The sequence below is a fragment of the Apteryx rowi genome, unplaced genomic scaffold, assembly GCF_003343035.1.
Source record: "Apteryx rowi isolate R43461 unplaced genomic scaffold, aptRow1 scaffold_19, whole genome shotgun sequence".
Classification (NCBI taxonomy): domain Eukaryota; kingdom Metazoa; phylum Chordata; class Aves; order Apterygiformes; family Apterygidae; genus Apteryx; species Apteryx rowi.
The window spans coordinates 762,444-784,360 of record NW_020448196.1 but is presented as its reverse complement, the minus strand read 5'-3'; the positions used below and the strand labels follow the sequence as shown (position 1 = coordinate 784,360).

The 21,917-nt window shown below is 36.8% G+C and overlaps 1 protein-coding gene across 17 annotated transcripts in view; it reads right to left on the bottom strand.

Annotated features, from left to right (window-relative positions):
- The window catches only part of FER (FER tyrosine kinase), a 190,023-nt gene that overhangs the window by 83,088 nt on the left and 85,018 nt on the right, over nucleotides 1–21,917 (bottom strand). For 14 of the 17 annotated variants that reach the window (XM_026062246.1, XM_026062241.1, XM_026062244.1 and 11 more), the window contains one exon: nucleotides 18,791–18,913. In XM_026062246.1, coding sequence (XP_025918031.1) covers nucleotides 18,791–18,913 — 123 coding nt within the window. Of the gene's footprint in view, nucleotides 1–9,719; nucleotides 16,978–18,790; nucleotides 18,914–21,917 lie in introns of those variants that run through there. The other 3 variants (XM_026062256.1, XM_026062258.1, XM_026062259.1) reach the window with 3 other exon arrangements.

The window sequence follows — 21,917 nt, the reverse complement described above, 5'->3', positions numbered from 1 at the left end:
GATCACAAACTTCATGATTTGGACATGTGCTTGTTTCTGATTATGAACAGAATGTAAAAAAAGTATTTCTCCACTTGTTAAATGCTATTACTCCATAAATGAATCGCATGTGCAAAAGGTACTGAAAGATACAAAAGAAAGTGACAGAAAAATGGAAAATCTTTAATGTAGGTATGTGTAGATAGACAGCACAATGCCCATCAGTCTGAGTCCTAAAAATTCACATTTTGACAGAGTTGTTTCTAACTTAAACATAGCAAATTCAGTACATTCTCTTATCTAATCATAACCTAATCAGAATGAGAGAGAAGGCCAGAACTCTTGAGACTTCTAATGCCACTACTATTCCCCCCCTGCAAAAGGGACCTGTTTATGATGTAGCCCTCTTCTTGCAACACTATGATAAACATCCCCTTACCTAGTCCTTGTTCAGACTTTTCCACCCTTAATTTTGGACCACAGAATGTGAAAGCACTTTAGACAAATCCAGTTACAGAAATTAACACTTGGACACACCTGCTTGCTATTGTATAATATACCTTATTTCCAAATGGGATTGTCTCAGAAAACCAGAAACTTTATCATGTTCTACTTCGTATATGTCCTTTGGTGACCACTACTCCCAGCTATTTTATTCTCAAGACAAACATGAAAGAAGCTGAAACTGAATTACATGAATGCCGTACTTGATAGCCAAGCATAGTAACTGACTCGGCTCAAATAGAGCTTTACTACCTTTTGGGAGACAACCCTTTATTGGATATAAGGAGCTATTTGGCCAAAACAAGATTTTGAGACACTCTACAAGAATATCAGGAAAATGACATGATAKCTAAGGGATAGGAAGCAACTGCTTCAATCTGGACAGTTGTGGAGAGGAAATGAGAGATGAGCAAGAACCTGAGACTGCTCTGGTTAGTACATGGTTGCTTGCAAAGCAGGCAATGGTGTCCCTTGTTCCTTGGCCTGCATACCCAGGGCCTTGTTGTGAAAGGCACTACTGTCTTTTGAAGCCACATTCTCCCATGCATTTTGCTTAATGGTGTCAGCCGTTCTTGCTTACTCTTCCATGCTATTGATAAAGCAACCTGAGTGTCATGTTAGGGCGCTGTGTGGCAGGTGGCTCCCCAGCGGTTGATAGCAGCAAGAGCTCCCAGTGGCGGCATGGCAGGGCCTCGCAGCCAGGGCCTGTCTCACTGCCCCACGAGGGAGCAGGGCAGCCAGGGGCAGCCCCAGACCTGCGCAGTGGGCACCTCTGCGGGGCCGGACTGAGGCCAAGCTGTCGGCCCAGGGCTTGAAGTTAGGCCCAATGAGGGTAACTCAGGTCAGGCAGCCCCGCGATGGCTGGGCAGGTCCATGGTGACAAGACAGGGCCAAGTCCAACGAGGACATCAGCCCACCAATCTGTGTCTGGGTCCAGATCAACGGGGCCCACGGCCGGGCTCAGGCAGGGCTGCAACGCAGCAGGAGCTGGAGTTCAGGCAGGGGCTGAGCACCAGCATCTCGGTGGGGAGCAGCTCACATGGCACAGGGCAGCCCTGACTGCAGCCTCACCGCAGCTCTGCAGAGACCCTCGCTCCTGGGTCACCAGCGGGCAGGGGGCAGCCCCAGCTGCACTGGCCCTGCTGTGGTCCTCAGCCCCAGCAGCCAAACCGCCACCAGGGGGGTGCTCTCAGGGCCCTGACACTAAGCTGGCTATTTACTAGTGACATGTATTCATCAGTGACCTGGATGAAGGGACAGAGGGCAACCTCAGCAAGTTTGCTGACGCTACAAAACTGGGAGGAGTGGCGGATACACCAGAGGGCTGTGCTGCCATTCAGAGAGACCTGGACAGGCTGGAGAGGTGGGCGGAGAGGAACCTCATGAAGTTCAACAAAGGCAAGTGCAGGGTCCTGCACCTGGGGAGGAATAACCCCATGCACCAGAGCAGGCTGGGGGCTGACCTGCTGAAAAGCAGCTCTGCTGAGAAGGACCTGGGACAGGTCCTGGTGGACAACAAGTTGACCATGAGCCAGCAAACTGTGGCTCAGAAGGCCAATGGTATCTTGGGCTGCATTAGGAAGAGCATTGCCAGCAGGTTGAGGGAGGTGGTCCTGCCCCTCTGCTCAGCCCTGGTGAGGCCACATCTGGAGCGCTGTGTTCAGTTCTGGGCTCCCCAGTACGAGAGAGACACGGAACTACTGGAGTAAGTCCAGCRAAGAGCTACTAAGATGATGAAGGGACTGGAGTATCTCTCCTTTGAGGAAAGGCTGAGAGCTGGGACTCTTCAGCCTGCAGAAGAAAAGGCTGAGGGGAGGATCTTATCAACATGTATAAATATCTGAAGGGAAGGTGTCAAGAGGATGGGGCCAGACTCTTTTCAGTGGTGCCCAGGGATAGAGTGAGAGGCAACAGGCACAAATGGAAACACAGGAAGTTCTGTCTGAACATAAGGGAAAACTTCTTTACTGTGAGGGTGACAGAGCACTGGAAGAGGTTGCCCAGGGAGATTGTGGAGTCTCCTTCCTTGGAGATATTCAAAAGCCATCCGGACAGGGGGTCCTGAGCAATGTGCTGTAGGTGTYCCTGCCAGAGCAAGGTGGTTGGACTAGATGATCTCCTCCAGAGGTCTCTTTCAAGCTCAACCGTTGTGTGTGCGATTCTGTGTGTTCGGAGTCTTATCACTGTATTTAACCTTTGAAGATATTGCTAGATCAGCAGATGGCCAAAAATTGAGAAACAGGTTGTCAACTAGGCAACTAGGCAGAGTGGAGAACTATGGTCAGCCTTGATGTTGTTACCCTTCCCAGGTGTTCAGTTATCAGCTAACAGTCTCTCTCCATATTGCACTGAAGGTTTACATAACCAACATTTTTACAAGCAAGTATATTCCCAGACTTTTTGAGGCTATCCAGGAAACTTGTTTTGATTAAAAAAAAAAAAAAGTATTTTCAGAGAAAAGAGTTATTTCAAGAGTTAACTGCAACTTGGAGAGCATCTACTGATAATTTAAAAAATAAAATCTTCAATTGTGAAAAAGAATACTTCAAGAACAACCAGAACATTCTCTTTTTATTTGTAAAACAAAATATCCTGAATTTGAAAAGACTCTGGACAGAGATCACGGTCAGTATCCTTGCCTTGAATGAGCAAAAGGGAATCATACATTGTTCATTTCTTTCGTAGAAATGCAGCTATTAGAATTGTGCGTAAGAAGACCACTGAGTCTACAGTAAGAACAGCTGATAGTCTCTGCTAAAGATGCAATCTCTTTTTTTTTTCTCTCTCTCTAAAAGACTGAAATTTTATCCCTTTTACTCTGAATTTCTTCCACATAARCATGTCTTGGTGCAGCTTTCCTGCTGCCTGTCTCCCTTCATTAGCAGAAAACACATCAAAGATACCAGACATTATTATGCCAGGAAGAAGGTTTATAAATTAGTTGCAGTAAATTATAACAGCTCTCAGTAAAATGGAAAACATAACCCAGAATGAATACTTAGTGCTCAGATTCCCCTAGCATTATTTTTCTTTAATTTTCAGTAACAATTTCAATCATAAAGAAGTCTAACATGGTACTTTTTCAAATTAACAGCCAGCAGTGAGGCAATTAAGTACTAAGCATTTTAAAMCCAACATTTTGGGAATTAAATATGAATTTATGAGCCTACGCTTAAGCACTGAGTTTTTAAAATCTTAGCAATTTTTTTTTTTTAGTAGGAGACAGAAAAGGAGAGAAAGAAAGTGTCACGTGTGCTTGTACTCCTTTTCAGAGTACCAGCAGACACAAACAAGATTCTTATCTAACAGACTCAAGCAAGATTTGTAAAAAGTCTACTGAAAGAAGGAGCAAATCATGATCAGGTTCTACTATGTTATGAATAAATAAAAATACTTCTATTTTGTCATTGCTATTTACTTCGCTCACATTCTCTGTAAAATTATTTCCCCTAGCTAGTTCAGATGACACAAAAACCATACTGCAAAACACCCTCACACTGATGAAGACAGGATCCATAGGAAATTCTGCCACTGCCTTTCATCTTATGAGTGGACTTAATCAAAACACAAAAGGCTAAAAAACTTCTAAAAATAGGGGAACTTTAGTGGACTTACAAAAAATAAAGCATCAATTAGMATGAATTTTTCAAAACACCTCAATGATTCAACCAAGGTAAAACAAACTGGTTTAAGAGAATTGAAAAGATGAGACTTGCCAACCTAAGAATCTGTCTTAACTCAGCATAGAGCATTTACCAGAAGCTTAAATCTCTCCTCCCACAATTGTCTTTTCATTAATATCACTCTAAAAAAACCCATGAAATAGAGGCACAAGCCAGCACCTCAGGTACAGTAAATGTTCACACACTGTACTCATGTTTCTTCATGTTGTCAGTGAAAAAAAAAAAATGTTCAGAAAAATAATTTGAGAAGTAGTATTTGCTTTCCTTTCTCCCTCTGAAATAGAAAATATCAATTTATGAATTACTGCAGCTAAGAGCAATTTTTGTGCAATGACAAAAAAGGAAAGTCAATTTTTCATTTTCAGTATTAAAGATAATYAGAGTCAAATTCCTTTTTATGGCTAAGAGAATCACCATCGCAGATCACTTTTCATCAAAAGTGGGTATCCAAATATTGTTTTTCAAAACTTGCTGAAGCAGAGAAAAAAATGAAGCCGAATAATGGTTGTGTACCTGTTGATACTGGTCTATCTTTGTGGAAATGAGAAATGATCTTGTTAGAGAAGTTCTATTTTCAACACCATCTATACCAGTAGATCTAATGTGTATATGAATTTCATGAATCATAAACTATGTATTTCAAGTCCTTCAGATTAAGTACAGAATAAAGGTAGCTAGTGGAAAAGATTTTTCATAACAAGTGTGTTTTATGAGAGGGTTTTTAAAAAAAACCCACTGACAACTTCTTTAAAACTGTTTCAGAATTCATGAGCTGTAAAAATTGTTGTAGAAGCTGTTCTGCATTATCAGCCAACTTATAATTCACTGATGAAACTCAATGTGAGACATAAAACAGAATAATAGTGCAGACAGTACATTTTCCAAGTAGGTAAACCTATTTTGCCTGACCTGTCTATTGTTCCATAGAAAACCCTGTGAACTTCAACCTTTTTCCTATATCAGATTGCATGGTACATGATCATAAGCCCCTCAGAGGTTACAGCTGAGATTTGAAAAAGCTACTATGCAGCATATAAACTGCAGAAGTGACCTCAGATTAACAGCACAGCTCTTCTGTGAGCATTCTTTCTCTAAGATCAATAGACAAAATGACTGCAAAAGTCAATACACAAAACCAATTTTCTTCACTTTTTTGGAAGGACACGCAAGTATTTCTGTAAGTTAATATTCTCTTATTTTAGTCCAATGACTAGAAATACCCTGAAAAAGACAGAACTCTTCTCAAATATAGTGGGGAAAAAAAGACTGAGAAGAAACACTACACTAATGATGGTTCTCCACCTAAGAAACAGATATGGGATGCAAAATCCTTAAATACGGGAAAAGGAAGTTAAAGTTGGAGTTGAGATGATCATATTTCAGACACATCAAGGAAACTTACAACATCTAACAAGGGTCCTCTGGACACTCATTGTGTATTTTCTCACTCACTTCTTTCTATTGAATATAGTAACTTCAGCTTCTAAACTGAAGTACTCTGCATATTTTTGGTTAATGTGTGATTCAGATAAATAATCTGTCCTTTATTAGATATGCCATTCAAGAGAGCTCCAGTATTCTGTAGATTCAAAGCAAAACGAAACTTTGTGAATAGGCACAGATTTATTTTTAAACAGTTAGTATGATTTAAAGAGAGAAGAAAGCGAAAGCTCAATAACATTATTCATACAAGCAAAAAACCACTCAAATTGTTAAAATAGCCTAAAATATTTTCATATAAGCACACACACTTCTACCTTTTGCCCACCTCCAACCCCCAAGCTATGGAGGGTACATGAACAGCTAGGTACAGCTGGACTTGGGAGACTACAGATTTATATAAAAACGACCAAGAGAGTCTCTTTGAACTACATAAGATACTTGGTAGCCACATATTTGGTCCCATCTTGACTTAGCTTCAAACCATCTGTCCATTTGTTCTTAGATGGCTTCTTTTCCCTGAGATAAAACATTTAACCCCCTGTTTTTGCTACATCCACATGATAAGCTATATTCCCTGCAAATCCATTCCCTTATATAACCAACAGTCCTTCCAAAAATCATTCCAAAATTGTAGTGGTTAGTAGGCAATACCTGCCAAAGAGCTGCAATTTCACATTACAACTTACGACAAATTTATTCTTTTGAACTCAAAAGGGTAAGATCCAGCATCCTACCTCTTCCCAGCCACATGTGCTCATCTTGCACTGGCTTTCATAATCTTCAGATTACATGTTAAAATCACTAACATGGAAAAGAATTAACCTGGCAAAACTCCAAACAAACAGTTGAACTAGCTTAATATGCTACTGGAAAGGACCAGGAGAAAGGTAAAGCCATACAGAAAGAAAAAGGGAGCAAGAACCCCCCAAGCACCTTTTTGATAGCAGCAAGCTGTTCATTTGACTCAGCTGTTACATGAAGCTTCATCTTTAATTCATATTCTTTTTTTGGTGTGAATATCAGTAAACTGCCTGCATTCCAAGCCAGACAGATGATGGCTTTGAACCACAAGTCATGCAACATTACAGAAATACCAATAGTTTAAATGAAGCACTGCATTAATTTCTAACATCAGATACACCCTTCCACATTGCTCTTTAACAAGATATTGCTAGCTTCTAACACATCATTAACTTCTTGCTCAGGATAACAAAAGGGCTGGGAAACCTCTGATAGCAGAAAAAAGCCAGTTAATAAAGGAGACACAAAGAGAAGTGGTACAGACTCACCAAGCGGCCCTGTTAACTATTAGCAGCTTCTATTAACATACACTCGCGCATTCTTCTGAATGCTCTATTCAGCAAATGTGTATTTTTTCTCCTATATAACTGAATTTAGTTTGACAAAATTTTCCCATATGGTCTATGGCAATCTATTGTTTGTTGAATCTTATTGTATCCTTTGTATCTTTTTCTAAAACACAAAAGTCTAAGAAATAATTATGCTGGTCCTCCTCAATGTTTCTCAATTCCTTTTGAATAAATGGGCCTATAATTAAGCAAACACATTTATTACTCATACTTTTTAATTTAAAACCTGAACACAGTGAGATAAGGGTGAAACATCTCTCTCTGCCATTTATCCTATTGACCTTACTTTTGTTACTTTAAAGGCACTGTAAGTGTACATATTATCCTGTTGGTCATTCCGTAAAACATTCCAGCTTAAGAGTAATCATCTCTTTTCACTTTTTTCATTTGTAGAAAAGAAATCTGGAGAAAGTTTCTAAATACAGAGAATTCTCTCCAGCTCAGGAAAGCCCTGAGCCTTAGATGGTTGGAAACTCCTATGGCCAAGGAAGTTATGATGTATAACCATTTCCCATAACTATATTCTTCACTAGACATACACTTTTAGCCACCTTCTGGATACAGGATACTGGGCTAGACTGACCTCTGGGTTTATTAATAACAGCCAAATCAAAACTGTTATTTTTCTTCTCCTTTTAATTTGGCTATTCTGTTCCTTGTCAAACAAAGGTCACTGTGCTCACTAAGTATCCTAATACTTTCCTCACTCCGAATATCTCCAAGATGCATGAGCAATTTTCTTGCAAGAGTGCTTCACAGTGTCAAATACTTCTCACTTTGGCAAGAGTGCCAAATACTTCTCATTTTTAGGAAATAATTGCTGAATGCTAATCAAAACTGGACACTTCCAGTCATCATAAAAAATGGTTATCATGTGGCTCCCACTAACTTCAGGGAGAATTGTGAATAACTTCCTTTTTCCCTTCTGTTTATGCACGCATTTTCCTGTACAAGACATTTTCATCAGTAGCAGGAAATATTAAACTAGACAAGCCTTCCCAGCTGAGTGGACTTTGTTTTCAGTCTGGTACCAGAAAGAATAAACTTTCTTTTTACGAGGCTTCCATTCTAACTACTAAAGCCAAGTTATTAAGTTATTAGCTTCCAAGTAGTAAACTAGTCAGAAGTGCAGCATTTTGGTACATCAGCTCTTTCACGGTACGCTTACTGCTTTTTCTTTTCATCATCATCCCATGCAGGGGCAACTAGTCTTTTCTTATACAGCAGTGCTTCAAATTCCACAAGCGCCTCACCCTCACAGAGATCCAGTCCTTCAATGTGACTTGAACACAATACTCATCGTGGACACATTACATGAATCAGTGGCAGCTCTTTTAGAAGATCAGCTGTCCAAAAGGACAGAACTCTTAATAGTGGTTACTTCATCATGAACTGAAGATGAGATCTATGCACATACTGTATTTCACTATATATGCCCTTCTTACAAGGTCATCCTGAAGTTCTGCCTAAGCTGGTCACTGAATTCCACCTTAATCAACATTTAACTACTTCTCTCATACAGATTCAGCTTCTTGAGAATTCAAGCACTACTACAATCACTTGAAACATATAGTAGATGCAAGAGTAGCCCTGCTCTGGGCAGTGAGCAGCTTCTTCTGAGTGTATCCTTTGCTCCTCCACAACTGAACTGTCAGAAGACGGCGGACTTAAATCTGATATGGATTGATCTTGTAGTATATCATCTCTGTGATGAACCGCCAAGAAAGTTAAGTGTATTAGAGTGCAAGCAATCGTTAAAGAGTAATCATATTTTTGGCAACTCCAAGATAGCTCTGGAAATCCACATGCATCCATAACAAGCACTATAYCAATGCAGATACTTATGGAAGAGCTTGTTTTGTTTGATCAACAGTGGCTATTTATTAAGGAAGTCAAGAGCTATTTCCCACAGAACTGCTCACTCTGAAATCACTCAAAGTACAATGGGTATACAAATAAGTACTATACAAATAACCACATCYACCAGTAGAATTTTTGTGACTGTCCTATCCTTATACATACAATCGTTCCAGCTTGCTTTCTCCTGTATTGGAAACTCTAGCAGACAAGGACTGGGAAGAGCACTGAGGAGAGGAAAGTATATGTGCCCACTATGCCCTGAGCAAAGAACATGCGGAAGGTCAGAAGCACACCCACTGCATGCAGAAGGCTAGGACAAAGTTCCCTGCTCACCCATTTGAGGAACTCGTGGAGATACAACAAAACACAAACATGGATAGCACACTGAAAAGAGCCCCAGTTCCTGGTAAATAATTTCTCTTAGGATCAGGTACCATAACTTTTAACTTCCAAAACTTGTTAAGACTGTATCTTGAAAACAGGCTCTTAAATCTATATTAACATATGCACATTCTAACATTTACATACCGTACTCAAAATAATTGTGATAACAATAAACTGCACTTCTAGAGCTTTCTATTASAGGATTCCTAAAGAATTTTATGTACATTCATGACTTAAACCTTGCTCCACCTATATAAACATATTGTAGGTAGGAATCCAATTCCAATGACCCTTCTACCAAAAATGACCTGCCTTATGCCGAAGCGCAATACGTGCTAGAGGTTGACATGTAACTCATACCCCTAGAGTTTAATTTCTACTCTTTCACTGCAAAGTCTGTCTTTCAACTTATATGACACATTTGGCTTTTCTTAATAAATAAATACATAGCATAAAACATGCGCACACACACACACAGGAGTTAATGTGCTTTTAAAGTCCTTTAGGAAAATAAAGTCCCACACTAAATGGACTATTAAAATGAATACATAATTACTGCTGTGATATGTCAATACAGAATCAATTCTTTTCATTGTGAAGTCTTCCACAGTTACACAAGGCCATTACATGCCCTAATTCTGGAATGGTTAATAACAGAAATCACTCCTTCACTTTGACACCCAGCTTCGACTTGACCTACTTTCATACTCAATATCTATACCTAAATGCTTAACATTAGATGGCCCATTATGGATCCAAGAAATGGATGTAAATGGTGCATATGGAGAAACCATACCTTCTAATCTTCACAGGCAATTTGTATGCTCCTAAATATATTCTGACTGCCATAACATTCATTTTATTAGTAAGCATTAGAGGTGTTCATCCTTGGTGTTCTGTATATTAAATCTTACTTAATAGTAAGATTCTTCACCATGCTTAAATATAAAGAAGTCTTAAGTCTATTGCCCTTCTATGCACACACACACACAAAGTGAAAACTACATATTCCTGAGATTTTCTCCCATGTATGTGAATATAAAAGACAGCTTATGTCTAGAGAAGTTAATGACAAGCCAAAGGGAGTGGCATATCCTGGTCAGCAGTTCCACAGAAGGCGTAGGTACACCAAAGTTTGTACCTACAGAAAAAGTCATCTGTTCTCTAACTCCCTTCCACCCAGCAAGAGAGTTTGCTGTGATGCCATCACCTTCCATGCAAGTTTCTTGGAAAGGGCTCTGATGGGAATCCACGAACCATATGCAACTCTCCTACAGGAGGACCATTCCATGAGAACACATATGCTGGCTTCAAAGCACTGCAGGATCTTTTTTAAGTTAGGATGATCTTCCTGAGGGGAAACATACTTGCTCTAAATATCACATTCTGTTACTAATATGGATACTGGATTTGCTGGTGAAATCTGCATCCAATATTTTTAGCCTCCAAGCCATGTAACTGCCATTTTCTTATTTTTTCAATATATATTGGTATAAATCTCAGGTGCTTCTGAGAGAATCTGTGAAGATACACTGGTGTAAAGCACTATAAATTCCAAATGAGCCACCCATAGTAACAAACACATGAGTTCCTGCAATCCCATGAAGCTCCACATACATTAATCTACAAACACATTTATGCAGGTAGTAAGCATTTAATACTAAAATTGTCCAGTTTTTAACAATGACAACCTAAACAGTAATTTAATATAAAAAACTCAGATTTTAATAGCTCTAATGACAGAGAAAACAACTGTTCAGCACTGTCCTCTGCCCAAGCAGAAACATAACAATGACACATTGCTAAAGCATCTGGCACATTTTCCTAATAGACATACAGTAACTTATCTCAACATAAATATTTACTTATTGATAAAACTTGTATCAAATGACATTCCTGATTATGAACAACAACAAAAATCAAAAAAACTCCAAACAATAAATCTGCATTCAAAAACTGCAGCTGAATTAAACAAGATTTTTTCTTTTAATAAGTTTAAGTACTTATGCAATGTCAAATACAAAGATGAAGCCATCAATATATCAGGAAGGCAAATACTTAGTAACAAAACAGCCTGAACAAATATAGGGGAATCAAAAATCTTATTTCATAAGCCTACAGCCTTTGCCAACAATCCTGTGTTAAATCAATTTTTTCCTGGTATCTTCTGGTCACACTGTAACAGGAAAACAAAAGCAAAAAGTCTAGGTTGCATGTCTTCAGCTGATCCGTAGAAAGAATCTGTCCATATTAATCATGTCTTTATGATCTGAATGCAAAACATTTCCTGGCCATCCCTCCGAGCCTCTAATAAAATGTTGTTTTGAAACGGTAAGAAATAACTTCCCTTTTTTATCCCAAAATAATTATTTTGCACAATATGGTTTGGGTAGACCATATGCTTCAAGTTACCTGTGCTTAAACATGAATAAAGACAACTTCTGTAGAGAAGGTGAAAAAAGCTTTATAGAATTTATAGCTTTATAGAATTCTGCTGCAGTATCATTGTTGAAAAAAGTGACCATCAGTCTCACGATTGCTTTAAAATCTATAGTAGTTTTGAAATCTAGGTCACTGATAGCCAAGAGAGGTCCGCTCCCCTGGTTCTTCTTTACATCACCCCACTCCTTTTTAACATCTTATTCCACTGCAGCTAGTGGAGTCAAAATTTTTCAGGGACGACAGAATACATATCGAAAGCTACTTCACAGTAACTCATAGTGTAGAACTGTAACTCTACAAAGATATCTAAAAGCACAGATTCAAATTCTTACTCTTAATCTATGCTGCATTTGTTTAGCCTAAGAGTCTGCATTTGAGTAATTTTTATACCTGTCAGCCACAGTCTATGCAAGTATTATTTGTATTATACAAGTCACACTGTCTGCACCAGTAAAAACAAAAACTAAGAACATAATTAGACACCTACATGAAATAAGAAATGAAGTTTGCAACTAAAATCTGATAAAAAATAATTATTATAGAATACTGGAATCCCAAATCTTGGGAAGCAGTAAGAATCCATAAAAAAAATCAGGATGCTACTTCAGCAGAAAAGGAATTTCACTGTTGTAATCATACCATATCCTAATCAAATTTTACTACCGTGCTATATTAAAGGCTCTGATTATACAGCTTGTGATGAAGACACTGCAACTCCTCCAGTGCAAAGACCCACTTTTTACAGGTATTCCACAAAGGTCTGACTTATACCCACAAAACTACATAAATTCAGAATGCAGGTGGGTCTTAGATCTTCACATGTATATACAGAAGGTTACTTATAAAATCTGATAAATCCAAATGACTGCTTGCTGAAGGATGCTTTAATTGAAGGAGGTTATTCTCCCAGTTAATAGTTTTCTCCCCCAAAAACTCTCTTACTCCAAAATTTTCCATTTAATACTTTTTTCCCTCTTAACAACATATTTATTTTATTTTTAGTAAAAATTTCTATCTTCCATCTCTTGCTTCATAAACTCAGCTTATTTTTTCCACTTTTAAATTGTTTTTGGAAAAAAAATTGTCAAAACATATCTAATGTTATTTGTTATTTTCTGCTGTGCTCAAGATGACTCCTTTTGTTCAGTTCACAGCCCACACAGTGACGTGGCTCTCTCCTTCTTCATATGAATGTCCAAAACCTGCCTGAACTCTGCTATTCTATTAAAAAATACTGCTGATTTCCCTGGCATAAGAATAATAGGTCTTCTGCATGACCATAATGATACTGAACAGTAAATGAGTGGCAAAAGATAGTTGCATTCAAATCATGTTTAAGAAAATGATCATATTCACGATAATCAGTTTATCTTTTAGGTAATATAATTTCTCTCCTCTCATTGTGTATTTAATTTCCTTAAAGAAAATGAAAGACATATTTTAACATTCAAAAGCGTATACATCAGACACTTATCACAGCCATAAGAATTACAGTTTGGGGTCAAAAATCAGCCTATACTGACTATGACCAAAAGGTCCTCCTCAGCATTTCTGTGAGGCTGTCCAGATGAGTGGGTACCATGTGTGTCCAGATGAGTGGGTACCATACTACTTTGGATGCTACAAACCTAACCCATGTAAAATTCTGACAACCAAGTTGTTCACTGTTATAGCCTGCTTCTTCCTTCCAGCAGTGATCCCTGCCCCTTAAACAGCTGTCTTCATGACAAATGATCTTCTGAATAGGCAGGACCCATTAATGCAATTGTTTCCCTCTTCATCAGCTTAATACTTTCCTGCCACAAGATAAGAACTTCTAATTGAGCAATGTTTCTTTGCCTCTCTTTCTCAGCATGCCTAAGAAGGCTTGCCTGGAAGTGAGACTATTCAGCAATTTCCTTGAATTCCTCCAGTTCAACATTGCTGGCCTGACAAGACACAACTCTGATAAAGGTGTGTTGCCTGCACCACAAGCACACATGTTCTCTGCAACATTGGAGTTCAGCTTGTTTGTAAAAATAAAATGAAACAAAACAAAACACCTGCAAAACCAAACAGCATCAAGGGGAGACAAAAATCAGGAAAATATCCATGGAAAGCTAACCAAAAGTTAAGTGTATGCTAACTATATGCTAAAGGAGAAAATACCAGTTCTGTGATACTACAACAAGCTGAGAGATGGAGCAGATAAATTGCTTATGCTTTCAATCTTTGAAAGCTGATCTCAAAGTTAAATTTGGCTGAATCCTAAATACAAAATACAACTCAAAATGGTACAGTGACTGAAAAAAATCAGGGTCATGTCAGAACTCTGAGGGCATTTTATCAAAAAGAATCTGTCCACCTTCATCTTCTCACTTAAACTTCTCTTTCTTCTAACTTATTTTTTCACAGGGGTAACTCATTAATATATCCTATGTGGCAGCTGACTATCAGATCCACATGGAATTCTCATGTCATTTGCAGACTTTTATTCATCAATATTTGAATTACTGCTACCAAGCCGTGCAGGTTTATTTTCTTTTAACATTTCTGCTCAGGTTAATCAACATTCTTTACATTTCTATATCTTTTTCCCATGTGCAGGAAATGTTTGAAGTCATTTCATAGGCTTCTTTGTGATAAAAAAAAGATTCAGAACTTGTAAATGAAAGCTATTAGCAACAAATACACAGCCTGAGAAATTCATAACCTCAAAATTTTAATTTGCTGCAGAGGAAACAAAGGCAGTAGCAACTAGTGAGGTAGTAGCACATCTGCAGAGTGAAGTTGGTGCTGAGGAACTGATACATTTAGGAGGGCAGGGAATTTTCTCAGATTAAGTCTCCCCTGGTTCTGATGACCGAACTCCCACTAGCACTTGTGCATCTTCCTGTTTTGTTTCAGCTCAAAAAAGCCAAGTTTTGCATCCTTTCAGACTGCTCAGTGATGGAAACATAGCATCCTAAGTGGTGATGGTCAGGAGATTTGCTTCAAAAGCTTATTTCTGATCTGAGCTAAAATGTTAATGCAGATGCATCCAAGTAAAAATTTTGTTTCTCATTTCCTTGATGATTTTATTTTCTAGTACTAAAACTGAAATATATCCACAACTTAATATAGATTTCTTATTAAGTGTATGAAATATATTTCAGGAAATTAAAAAAATTCCACAACATGAGCTCAAACATTTTAGAAAATTAAAATATATTTAGTATGTTTAGAATAGTTTTTCCATTAATAAAGACCTTGGGGATGCRGTGAGGTTACTCTGAGGCCTTTTACATACTAGTCATTCCTTCAAAAATAAATTGAAGAACATAAAGCACATTTTTTCTAAAAGATAATAAATAAATATAAATGAGAGGCTTTTCCATTAAAAAAAAAATCACATGCAGATATCTTCTTAATGCCCTTGGCTTTTCTAATTTAAATTCTATTATTTCTATATCATTAAAATTCCAAGCAGGCAGATTTGGTCTACATGAAACAGGATGTGGGACAGGCCTTTTGTGGCACAATTAAGAGTGTTCCTTTCAAGGACAATGTCACAGAAGGTGAACACTAATTTTGCTAATATGGTAAAGAAGAATAAACGATAGCAGAGAGAAAGAAAAGCAGAAGCAAACTACATAGCATATTTTTTTCTCTGATGCTCTTTGTCATACTTAACTTTCACTTTCTAAATAAGTTATTACAGGGACAGCAATTCACATAAAAAGATTGAAGATTGCATGAAACGTCAAAGACTGCTTTGCAGCTGTAACAGGAAGATAGAAAAAGGAGTCTTTACAAATGTCAAAGGAATTTTAAGAAAATGATCAAAGACACACTGATAATAGAGCACAATGCAGAAAATACCCCCAACCCTGGTGTCAGAGTACATGTGTCATTGCCAAAAATAAGTATGCTTAAGATGTCTCCGCTTCCTTATATGAAAGCCATGGAAATCAAAAAGAAAAGCTCAAAACACTCATTTGCTTAATTCTGAAGTACTTTTATCAATAACTGATTTTGATCATATGGGAGAACAAATATCACAAAATCATAGTGCAGAAAAAAAATTGTTGCAAAGCTCTAAAACAGTTAAAACAATTCTAAAATAATTATTTTAAAACAACTGAAGATGTTTAACATACTTTTCAATACTGTCTTACTAGGTTCAAAATGTTGGCCTTGAAGCACTTCAAGAGCATTATACATTGTTTTTCATTCTACACATGGTGTGAGTAGCTATCATATTCTCAGATCATATTTTTGAAAGCATACAAACARTATATGTGATATGCATATATCAACATGTGCATATATCAACATATAATGAAGTTTCCTGTCACCAACTACTCTCTTTAGCACTCTTTTGCCAGTACCAGTATGGACATCCTTTCCATCATTTCATGTATCCTATCAGGATGAAAGTTGAAAAATTCATAAACCTGAAAGGAATTATTCTTGAATATTAAGACTGAAGCACATCAGAACAAAGGAAGTCATATCACCAAATACAGAGCCAGAACGATGGAATTTTACGGATGGATGGCAATTATTTGCAGCACTTGGGAAAACCTGAACAAAGTACTTCATCACTACAATTGCAAGCAATTACCAGCTGGTTGTAAGAAAAAAAGACTAGCACCATCCATAGTACTAAAACTTGCTTTAGTTTTAGTTAGTACTAAAACTAACTCAAATTAACAAGTCCAGAGGAGAGTGGGCCTATTTTATTTTTACCCTGAAACCAGAAAAATAGGACACTGCCTTGGCACATGGTGATAGTAGTAGAGCAAAAAATCTGTTTTAAAAATGGCCCTCAATCCTTTTGTAAGGTCATTATAATATGTTTAGGTGCATTAACAGCAGCATTGATTTGAGACCTGAAAAGATCCCCCACACAAAATCATACATCTGCGTATGGCTCTGTTGGTAATCACCAAGGGATCTTAGACAATGCATATGTGCATTTACACCTAAGAGGGCATGAGATGAAGTACAGTAATGGAGAAATGATCAAGAAAGTGACTTGGGACTGTACCAGAAAAATTCTTTAACTACGCATGGTTACATAAAACTATGCATAATAAAAAACTAAGTTACCAAAATGAAACAAAAATCGTCAGGAACATAAAAGCTCCCCACATTCAAAGTAAACAACAGAATGAAGAGATGACGTTTTCCAGACCTGTCCTATCTTAACAAACAGAGAATAACTAAGAATAGACCCTGTTTAGCACGCAGTAGCCATACTACACTGTCATTTTACATTTGCTAAAATAAACCTGCTCTCAAAGACTTTTACACATTGAAAAGTGCTTGAACTCTGTTGTTATACATACCTTATCCAAAACCAGAAAAGAAAAAAAACAGGGAAGAGATAAGACATTAAATATTTTAAAAATACAGTATTACAAAAGGAATTCACAAACAGACATAAAAAGATTTCACTTCTGATATGACAGTCTTTTATTTTTAACCTAAAGAGTTCATATCAAAATACAATTATTCTCACATCAAAAATAAAATCCTAAGCTTTCCCATATATTCAATAATGAATTTAAAGCAGTGCTTTATGTTCAATAATTAAAATCTCAATTTTGTAATCAGTAAGACGTTAACCTAAAATGCATACTTACAAATCCCCATTATTTAAATTTAAAATTTATATATAATAGAGAAAATATTTATCAATAAAGAACTAAACCCCCACTACATATCAACTTAAATAAATGTTGGAATTCCCTGGAAAATAAGCAGAATAAATGCACTTCACAGCTAGACCACAATGTACCATTCAGGTAAGAGGTRATACATTTTCACTATCTTTATAATCAAAGCAGACTAAAAGAGAAGGTCATTCACAGTTTTAAAAGTTACCTAGAAGAAATAACTTTCACTTTTGATGTGATCAGAGCTGTCTCCATACATTTACCTAAAGTTAGGAAAAGTCCTCGAAAACATGCATTGAACATATATTCCTTATAGAGAATAGGTATAAGGTGTGAAAAGCGTGAAGAAAACTAGTCTTTCACCTTAAAAAGTAACTCCTGCTTTTTTTTTTTTTTTTAATTAAAGTAAGCAGAGCGTAAACACAACACATTGATTTTGAGAAGAACAGAACATACACTTGAATTTCTTAGGATTATTATAGAAGAAGATCTAGGAGTTTGGCATATGAAACTAACTCTGAATTATATGTTGTTATGCTAAAATTTTGTAGAATGTAGGAGGTGCCTTACATATGCTTGAAACTAGTCAATCTTCTTTTCCATTAAGCATATATGGCTAACACATAGTTGGAAAGATTAAGTTACAAAGAGTTGGTTTATGAATGAAATATGAACTGAATAGATAATAACCACAAAAATACTGGAAGAAAACAAGGAGACTAATAAGCTTTCTAAATTGTAATATATTTCAACATTTCAATCCCCTTTTGTTTCTCTTCTGAAAGCCATTGTGAAATAGTTTACTGATTAAAAAGCAAATTTTTATTCCCAATTTGCAATGATGCTGGTGGGATGGTACCTGTTTCCATGTCTACATCATTACCTTATATATGATACATAAAATAGGGATGAAACCGTGAGTAGTGATAACTCTGCGAAGCTTTATGAGAATTTTACCACTTAAAGATTATCTTTTTCCTTCAGAAAACTTCTTCATTACACCTTTATGAACTAAGTTTCAGTTATTTAGTCAACAGTGGAGTCCAAATGAGAAATCCAAAAGCATAGAAAAGCAGGGGGGAAGGATGTTTTGGGAGACTCTGAATGCCATTTTTTTAGGATGGCAATTATTTATTATAAAAATTAGGATGGAGTGTGATTTTGAAGGAATAAACTGAGCAGAGTACAGCAGGCTGAAAAAGTTCAGAAAAAGATGGAGAGTCACAGAACTATGAACAAGAATGAAAAAATCGTCCAAGAATTTGCATGCCAGAAAAAACACTAAGAAAACTGCACTCTCATCTGTCCAGAAGCCAGCAACTGAGATAGTTCCAGTATTCGAATTACTGACCTAATAGCATATACCTGTATTCTACAACCTACTTAGTATTTCCATTTGTCATCACAAGAAACATATTTTAAATAATAATACAAACCTGAGGATACTTACAGCTTAATAGAATACTTAGAATGTACGCATTACCTTAAGAACAGGATTCAGCAGAACGACACCAGATTTCTTTGTAATGACTTGCTTTGTTGTGTAATGATGGTCTATGAGCTGAGGAATAGTTGGAAATCCAGTTCCTTCAAAACGATACTGATTCTGTATGGAGGTAAAATGAAATAATTGTTTCTGTACAAGTAAAATTTCAAAGAAGAAACTGCCAAAGAGCATTACCAAGCTTTCATCACTAATAAGCAAACAAAAAAAAGTTTACTTTAACAGAATTAAATCTCTGTCTTAATAAGACTTCTACTGAATTAAATGGAATGGCAATCAGGAGGATAATATTTTGCAACATTATTGCATCTCTCATTTAAGGCAACATAATGAAATAACTATTGATTTAAACTCCTAAGGATAAAAAAAACCTCTTGCAATTCAAGAGGTGGGAAAGTTTGTGATACTTAAACTGACAAAGTGAAATAAAAATATTATGAAATAGAAAAAACAACATTAACTTCCAAAGTACGTAAGACTAAAAATTACATAAAACAACCAAAAAATAAACAACTGACATTCTAATAGACAAGAGATAAGTAACACTGTCTTAGTCAGATCTTACTGCACTTAAAACATTTGAAAAAATTAACAAATCCCTGGCACAGATACAAGACCCATGATTGGCCTTTATAAGCAGTGTATGCCAGAAAAGCTTATGGTGCTACAGAGGCTAAAAATAAGGGCAGGTCACGCATATAATTTTTAGAGACGTTGAACTAGACAAAATGCCTTTTTTTCCCTTCTATGCTTTTTAGCAATTTGTTTCATTTTAGACATCTAATTCAAACATCGCAACAACAAAACTGTGGGATCTCTTAATATTTTCCTCAGAAGTATTTAACATTTTCTTATAAAAAATGTGATTTCAAGTACTAAGGGGAAAAATAAAGAAAAAAGAAAAGCTTAATTGCTCATCCCTGCCCTTACACTTGAGGGGGGAAATGGTAAATAAGTGTTTATTTCATCCTCCTGAACCTCTTAAATTCTACACTGCAACCTAGGGATTGAGATACAGGATAAGCTACTGTGCCTATATGTACAATATGTACAACTTCTCAGTATGTATAATTACAGGACTCTTTGCTCAACAGAGGAACTGCCCTAAGCCATCCAGCAGAACTGACAACAGCCAGAAGAAACAAAGCCTAGGGTGGGGAAGAAAAAAAAAAAAAGACCTAAATGGAGATTCAGGTTCATTTACTCAATTGGGCAAAGAAAACCATCACTGGCATGCAGATTTTTTCTTTCTAACACCTACAGGCTTTTTATTTATTTATTTATTTATTATTTTGTACAAAATGCATCATACCAAATTTCTCTTCATTAGGACTAAAGGCATCAACTTCCTGTAATGTGTTATCGCTTTTAGTAAAGGAAGCTTGGTCATGTCACCTATTTTTATCTGCTTATTGGTTCTCTATTGTAAAAGTGCCTTCTCAGTCTACTTCTTGCGGTTTATCTCCCTAACTTCATTCACAAATTAAATACTGACTTATCAGCCTACATTCTTTTCAAATAACCTCCCTCAAATGTCTGTTCTGATGATTCAGAAAACCCTTACCACAGTCAGGGTGCTGATGTCCCGAGAGACTGCATAGCACAATAACCAGTACTGCTTATCATTTCCTCACACCAGACCCCATCTCAAACCCATCTGCTACCATTTATGTAAGACCTTTGGGGTGGACAACATTCTTTTATTCCGTGTACTTGCACAGGATCCTGACCACGATTAAGATCACTTAACAAACAATAGTTTGAAAATAGCATAGCCTCCAACGGCAGCAGTGAAAAACAGATTAGCCTTGAATGATAGCACCGAAATTTGATGCTTAAAGCTGAAGGATGAAATAATTTATCATACAAATACTTTTATTGAGATTAGTGCTTAGAAATATCCATAAAACTTATGCAATTAAATACTTATGTAATTAAAGGACCACTATTAAAACAAGTATATGTCATACTTCTACTCTGCAGTCTTTGATTCAGAAGAAAATTTGGGTCAATGGAGACAAAACTTGTCAGTGATGGAAGAGAATAATTTGACCAGTCATGGAGGGCTGATCCCACACTGTGTGAAATCACTGTGTGAAACACTTCACTCCCAGCAAACTTCCCTGCCAAAAAGTTCATGAATCCAGTCCATCTTGCCCCATGACCACAAAAGTCCCACCATTTATTAACTGCTTGTCAAGGTTAATAAGATTTTTTCTTTCTTAAAAGTATGAGCAGACAGATCTAGTGACCTGATGATGTTTGGACTGTCCAAGCTATGCAATATTAAACAGTATCAGTCTTGCATTTCAAATACCTATGCAAAATAATGAAATTACAGGAATAAAGATAGTTTTTTAAATTTTTCTTGGAAAAGTGGATACTAAAAAGCATCAAACTACAGATACAGGGGAGCCTCATAGTAACACTTAAAAAAACAAAACCCCACAACTCTATTTTAACAGGCTTCAAAGTCCAGTCTGCATCTTTTTTTGAACACCCACTGGAATGTGAYCCCTACAACGATTTACACAAAATCTTTTCAGCCATACAAAGCACATAACATGCATTTAACTCTGCTGAGTCAGGACTAGAGCACCAAGCATTTTACAAGAATGTGTGTATCTAGCTCTGGGTAGTTTTATCATTCTTACTTTCTCATTCAGCACTCTGATACACCAAAATACATTAAGGTCATAAAAATCAAGATAAGATAAATGCTGACTTCAGGTCAAGGTTAACTCCTAGAGTAAAACTCCAGGTGAAAAGTAACAAAAAATGCATCTGGACAAGTGTCCATAATTAATGATCCTATAGAAACCTTCCAACTTCACAGAAGTTGGAACAATATCATTGCCCCTCATTAAAATGAAATACAACTGCACATTAACAATATAGTAAGCTGCATCAGCTGGTGATTTAGACTGGTAAAATTCCCTCAGTGTAAACATAGTTAAGGCAGCAAATTTGTGCATTTGTCTGAAGTTTGGTAGATTTTATTGCAACATGCTGAAGTATGTTTTGTCAGCATTACAGCATTACTGGATCAAAATGGATTTGCTGGTGTATTGTACCTATATTCCCAGAGACAAGAGCTAGAGGCATT